The 7232-nt window shown below is 42.0% G+C and overlaps 1 gene segment (V, D, J or C); it reads right to left on the reverse strand.

The window, feature by feature from the left end:
* Positions 1-2290: 2290 nt before the first annotated feature.
* On the reverse strand, positions 2291-6882 carry LOC114787643 (Ig kappa chain V-VI region NQ5-61.1.2-like). The segment is given in 2 exon segments: positions 2291-3279; positions 6274-6882. Coding segments are annotated over 2 exon segments (540 nt in total).
* Positions 6883-7232: the final 350 nt, after the last annotated feature.

The raw sequence follows: 7232 nt of genomic DNA on the forward strand, positions 1-7232 counted from the left end.
GAATTGCTGGTGTCCTCTTGTAAGACACTCTGGATTAAAGCAAAGTAAAGTAAAGTAAAGCAAAGTAAAGAGAAGAGCTGAGCACTCAGGAGTAGAATTTAAAATGTGCATGAACTGTTGTTTCTTCCGGACGCCCCAGTTTTCCATTTTTGGAGACTGGAGACAGGACGCTCCCTTCTGGGCATTTTCTATGTGTAACGCAAATTTGCTCTAATTATATTAATTACTGCCTTAATTATAATGAATTATACTGCCTTCCTGTAAGAGGGTGAGGTGCTGGTGATTAGAGAATTAATTTTTATTATAATGTAATTTATTATAGTGACAACAATAAATCAATATTTAAATATTTCACAGACACATTCACACATTCACACACACAATACTGTGCAAAAAAACATGCTTGTAATTTTATCAAATCAAGCAAGTAAAAACAATACAGACGCTGTTAAAATCTCACTTTTCCTTCTTTCCATGGAACACTGACATGACGTGTGTGGAGAAAGACAATCTTGTTCTCCATCTGTAGACTTTTACTTGTAGGAGATCGACACCCAGTTCTTCTACCAACATCTCTACATGATTAACACTATGTGGTGGTAGTAGCCTAGCGGGTAACACACTCGCCTATGAACCAGAAGACCCAGGTTCAAACCCCACTTACTACCATTGTGTCCCTGAGCAGGACACTTAACCCTGATTGTCTCCAGGGGGGGACTGTCCCTGTAACTACTGATTGTAAGTCGCTCTGGATAAGGGCGTCTGATAAATGTAAAACTTTCACTTTTTACACGTTTAAATCGTCCCATCTTCAAGTACTTCAGCGTTACACTAGTTTCATTAGTGTCACTACGGAGTAAAAGGTTGTCACAGTGCTGTATATAGCGGGTGGCGTCTTCACTGCGGAGGTTTCTGTGTGACGTTAAGCTCTCTCGGCGCGTGGCTCTCCGTCACCGAGCTGATCTTCAGGGCGTACAGGCCTGACACTTTCTTCACGCCGCCGGCGCCGCTCACGTACCGGATTCAGCTGAAGTCTCGCTTTCGGTACCAGTGCACATAATAGCCACCAGTCACTCTGCAGCTGAAAGTGACACCTTTGCCCACAGTCTTTGTCACAATGAACTTATTCTGGAGCAGTTCTGGTCCCATCACAGTGGCTGTAGACAATTTTAAATAAATCTACAACAAATTACAGAAAAAGTTAGCAGTCTAATGGAGTTCAGAATCATAATTAACCTGAATGTAATAAATATTAAAGATGTTAAAGATGCCCCGGTACTGTGGATGCAGTGCAGTGTTTTATAAGCTCCTCCTCCAGTGGCGGTGAAGTGGGCGTGTCTCCTTCCTTCTTTACATTTGGATCAATTTGTTTAGACCAGATTTCCGAACAAAGCAGCAATTTTGTATAAAAATGCAGCCATTGGCATTGTTCTTGCTGTACGTTGTGTCACTGTCAGGGGGACGGGAAGGTCAGCTGAGCGACGATGGTGGCAGGGATGGAAGCGCAAAGTGATTGAAGTTTTAATAAATAGAATTTAATAAATGGAGTCTACCTTCGAAGGGGGATCTTCCTGTATATAATAAGACTACAGACGTAAAAAAAATGTAACATATTCTGTAGACGTTTAAACCAAATTGTGCTTCTGGTGGGACGCCGTGTGGTGGTGTGAACAGCAGCTTCAGCAGCCTGAGCTGGAGAGGAGGCGTCAGCACAGGCAACGTAATCTCAGCAGAAAGGCAGGCCTGAAGATGATGAGCTGCTGGTGGATCATCTCTACTGAGAACATGTACACATTTCGTGGGTGTTGAGCATTTTTTAACAGGGTGATGTTCAGATTGCAAACCTAATTTTCAAATTGTGTTGAACCAGAGAGTTTGTGAAAGCGTCTCTGGCCGTAATGCTTCACTATGGAAGATAATTTGTACCAAAAACTGCTTACTTTCTGCCGTGTGTTTTTTATGCAAGCGGCTCAGATAAAGGACCGCCCACATCCCGCCCATTTCTCCTCCCACAACAAAGTTTGACAGCATTATGGAGACCCGGAGGGGACAGATGAGGTGACTGACAAACTGAATAATTTGATCATTTATTTGAACATGTTTAATACATTTTATATGGAACATGTTTAATACATTTTATATGGAACATGTTTAATACATTTTATATGGTAAAACACTGACCTCTGAAGTTCATGCAGCAAACTAAAGTCTCCAGATCTCCAGAAAAAACATGCATGATGAATGCTTTTTGATACGAACATTACTAAAGGTGCAGATAAATAATGCTAATTAATGGTGTTAATAACGTCTGTAGTAAGGATGCCGCTGATCTTTTCTACACTGTTCTGTTCTGTATTCATGACTCAGTACTTGACGTCATGATAATAAAAATGAAAGGAATGACTGAATTCTGCTCCACTAAACTGTTTTTATTTAATATAATGCAGCAGAGGAGGATTTGTAGCACATTGAACTGTTTGAGTATCAAAAAGTTTAATCATTTATGCTTCTTCTGAGAACATTTCTTTAAAAATTTCTTCATGAAGAGAGAGTGGACATCACAAGAACCTCCACAAATGTGCAAAATGACTTAGAGACTTGATTCCGCATTAAGCAAAAATGCAGTAAAGTGTCTTACTGACCATCATTATGAAAAAAAAGTAGAACCTGAAATGCATTTCCATTGGAAAAGGATCCCAATATGAAGTGTTCTACATGATGGGTCCCTGTACAGAACCCTCGCCTGGATATTCTACTTCATAGGCTATTGTTGTGGGCCAAAAAACCCTACAATGATGTAGCCAAATGCCAAATATCCCCCAGGGGGTGTATTGGTGTCACTCGTCTACCTGTGGGACCTAACTGACCTGGATGAGCCCTCGTTTCGGTGATGTGCTGCAGAACCCGCTGCCAGTGTCTGAGCAGCTGAGCTTTCTGTGAAGCGCTGAACTCTCTCTGCTCGACTGTGGTCATCCCAGCAGGCGCAGTAGTAGGTGGCACCGTGGATTTCCCTCACGGCTTTAATCTTCAGAGAGAAATCTTTATCGGCAGAGAAGTCCTGCTGCTCTGGATGGTTTTGATCTCTCGTCTGTTCAGCGACACCGTTGGTGTAGAGGATCCTGATGAGACCTTCACCGTCTTTCTGCTGGTACCAGTGGACATAATTGTTGTAGCACTCTCCACTTCTTATTCTACAGCGGAAAATGGCATTTTTCCCTCTGCTCTTGGTAATGATGAACCTTTCTTGGTCCAAAGTAACTTGTCCCACCACCACCATCGCTGTAATGTAAAAGTGGACAAGAGCTGACAGTAAGATGCAGGAGGTCATCCTGGATGTAAGAAGCTGCAGCTTCTGAGTATTAATACTTTATCTTGTCAATCGTCAGAACTCGTACGAATAAAAGCGAGGGAGGGCAGACTGCGCACCAGCCCTTCTTCTTTTATTCAAGCTCTTCTCGTGACGATTGGCCGCTCAGGTCTCATTTCCTCACTTCCTGATCTTCTGCACTTCATCACCATCTACAGGACTTATTATCATTAATAAACTGCAAAAAGAAAGAAATAAAGAAGGTCTATGTTTTAATGACCTGCTGTAATTATTAGAAGGAAAATTAGGACATTCTGCACCCATTCTGTTTTTAACTGAACTTTTATCTGCGTTTATTAATTTAGAATTATTGAGGAGATGTTTTTAGTGTTACTCACTCGCCTATGAACCAGAAGACCCAGATTCAAACCCCACTTACTACCATCGTGTCCCTGAGCAGGACACTTAACCCTGAGTGTCTCCAGGGGGGACTGTCCCTGTAAGTACTGATTGTAAGTTGCTCTGGATAAGGGCGTCTGGTAAATGCTGTAAATGTAAATTAAAATATCACTGAGTATCTGGATGATTTCTGATGATTTCTGACTCTACAACTGCTGGTGTGTGAGTGAATGTAAACTGCAGACAATTTCAAATGGAAATTAATATAACATGCATAATTCTTCAGGTTGTAATAAGTATTACATAGTAGGCAATTTTTATATTCTGAAATATGTGATCCACAGTAAGTTTGTAGCAAAAGATAAATGAAAGAATATTTTTTGGTGCTTTTTTATCCTCGTATGTTTTTTTATCCTGAATGTGTGAATATTTGTCACTTTCTGCTGATCGGTTAGTAGATATTTTAACTGCCACCCGCCTCCCACGAGAGATTAAATCGGGCGCTCAGGATGTTGACTGTGGTCGGGTGGTCCGTTGCAGAATGAGACGCCCTCACGTTCCTGATTTACAGACTTTTCATATTTCTTAAAAGTCTCTCCATCTTTCTTCTGACACCAGGACCAGCGCGGTGGCTCCTCTCCCCAACGTTTCTGTAATAAACATAATTCCTACAACATATTGTATTGACAAATCCAGGTGTTATTGACCAGAATAAAGAAAGACGTAGAGAAGTGACGGTGGTTGTAGCCTAGCGGGTATGAACCAGAAGACCCAGGTACAAACCCCACTTACTACCATCGTAAAATTCTCCCATACCGCCCCTCTGCTACGTTCCCTTCACTGGCTCCCAGTAGCTGCACGCATCAGGTTCAAAATACTGGTGCTGGCCTACAAAGCCAATCATGGAGTAGCACCATCCTACCTCACAGCCCTTATTACACCTTGCACTGCACCTGGTATACTCCGAGCCTCCAGTACTGCTCGCCTGGTCCCTCCATCTCTGAAGGTAAAAGGAAAACATTCATCTAGACTCTTCTCCGTCTTGGCCCCTCGGTGGTGGAATGAACTTCCAGCTCAGTCACTGAGCACCTTCACACGGCAGCTCAACACCTTCCTCTTTAGAGAATATTTAGATGAACTTGTAACCTTCTTCTTGTCTGACTTCTGTACAGAAACTAGAACAGAGTGAATTAAATAGATGTATTCATAGTTGGGGGTCCTAGTGAACCGGAATTGATCTCTTCATCGATGGTAACTTGAAAGCACGTTGTAAGTCGCTCTGGGTACGGCGTAAATGTAAATGTAAATGACCCGTGGCCTGAATTGGACGGCAGAGCCATGCTTCAGGTGATGGTCACATGCTCCAGCACTGCAGACACTCCGCCCATATTCATATTCATGCTCACAGGACCGTTTTTACTGGCGCACGTCTGGATTTTTACTTGATTATGCCAAAGAATAACTTTGAATAGCCCAGATTGCAAACCTAATTTTCAAATTGTGTTGAACCTATTAAAACTAAAATGAATCACAATCAACTCTTAAGAGTATGAATATTTAAAATGATTACAGAGAGTTTGTGAAAGCGGCTCTGGCCGTAATGCTTCACTATGGAAGGTAATTTGTACCAAAAACTGCTTAATTCTGCCGTGTGTTTTTTATGCAAGCGGCTCAGATAAAGGACCGCCCACATCCCGCCCATTTCTCCTCCCACAACAAAGTTTGACAGCACTGTGGAGACACAGAGGGGACAGATGAGGTGACTGACAAACTAAATAATTTGATCATTTATTTGAACATGTTTAATACATTTTATATGGAACATGTTTAATACATTTTATATGGAACATGTTTAATACATTTTATATGGTAAAACACTGACCTCTGAAGTTCATGCAGCAAACTAAAGTCTCCAGATCTCCAGAAAAAACATGCATGATGAATGCTTTTTTATACGAACATGACTAAAGGTGCAGATAAATAATGCTAATTAATGGTGTTAATAACGTCTGTAGTAAGGATGCCGCTGATCTTTTCTACACTGTTCTGTTCTGTATTCATGACTCAGTACTTGACGTCATGATAATAAAAATGAAAGGAATGACTGAATTCTGCTCCACTAAACTGTTTTTATATAATATAATGCAGCAGAGGAGGATTTGTAGCACATTGAACTGTTTGAGTATCAAAAAGTTTAATCATTTATGCTTCTTCTGAGAACATTTCTTTAACATTTTTTCATGAAGAGCGAGTGGACATCACAAGAACCTCCACAAATGAGCAAAACGACTTAGAGACTTGATTCCGCATTAAACAAAAATGCAGTAAAGTGTCTTACTGACCATCATTATGAAAAAAAAGTAGAACCTGAAATGCATTTCCATTGGAAAAGGATCCCAATATGAAGTGTTCTACATGATGGGTCCCTGTACAGAACCCTCGCCTGGATATTCTGCTTCATAGGCTATTGTTGTGGGCCAAAAAACCCTACAATGATGTAGCCAAATGCCAAATATCCCCCAGGGGGTGTATGGGTGTCACTCGTCTACCTGTGGGACCTAACTGACCTGGATGAGCCCTCGTTTCGGTGATGTGCTGCAGAACCCGCTGCCAGTGTCTGAGCAGCTGAGCTTTCTGTGAAGCGCTGAACTCTCTCTGCTCGACTGTGGTCATCCCAGCAGGCGCAGTAGTAGGTGGCACCGTGGATTTCCCTCACGGCTTTAATCTGCAGAGAGAAATCTTTATCGGCAGAGAAGTCCTGCTGCTCTGGATGGTTTTGATCTCTCGTCTGTTCAGCGACACCGTTGGTGTAGAGGATCCTGATGAGACCTTCACCGTCTTTCTGCTGGTACCAGTGGACATAATTTTCCCTGCACCGTCCACTTCTTATTCTACAGCGGAAAATGGCATTTTTCCCTCTGCTCTTGGTAATGATGAACCTTTCTTGGTCCAAAGTAACTTGTCCCACCACCACCATCGCTGTAATGTAAAAGTGGACAAGAGCTGACAGTAAGATGCAGGAGGTCATCCTGGATGTAAGAAGCTGCAGCTTCTGAGTATTAATACTTTATCTTGTCAATCGTCAGAACTCGTACGAATAAAAGCGAGGGAGGGCAGACTGCGCACCAGCCCTTCTTCTTTTATTCAAGCTCTTCTCGTGACGATTGGCCGCTCAGGTCTCATTTCCTCACTTCCTGATCTTCTGCACTTCATCACCATTTACAGCACTTATTATCAAAAAGAAAGAAATAAAGAAGGCCTGTGTTTTAATGACCTGCTGTAATTATTAGAAGGAAAATTAGGACATTCTGCACCCATTCTGTTTTTAACTGAACTTTTATCTGCGTTTATTCATTTAGAATTATTGAGGAGATGTTTTGAGTGTTACTCACTCGCCTATGAACCAGAAGACCCAGATTCAAACCCCACTTACTACCATTGTGTCCCTGAGCAGGACACTTAACCCTGAGTGTCTGCAGGGGGGGACTGTCCCTGTAAGTACTGACTGTAAGTTGCTCTGGATAAG

Source organism: Denticeps clupeoides, chromosome 4 (genome assembly GCF_900700375.1).
Source record: "Denticeps clupeoides chromosome 4, fDenClu1.1, whole genome shotgun sequence".
Lineage (NCBI taxonomy): Eukaryota > Metazoa > Chordata > Actinopteri > Clupeiformes > Denticipitidae > Denticeps > Denticeps clupeoides.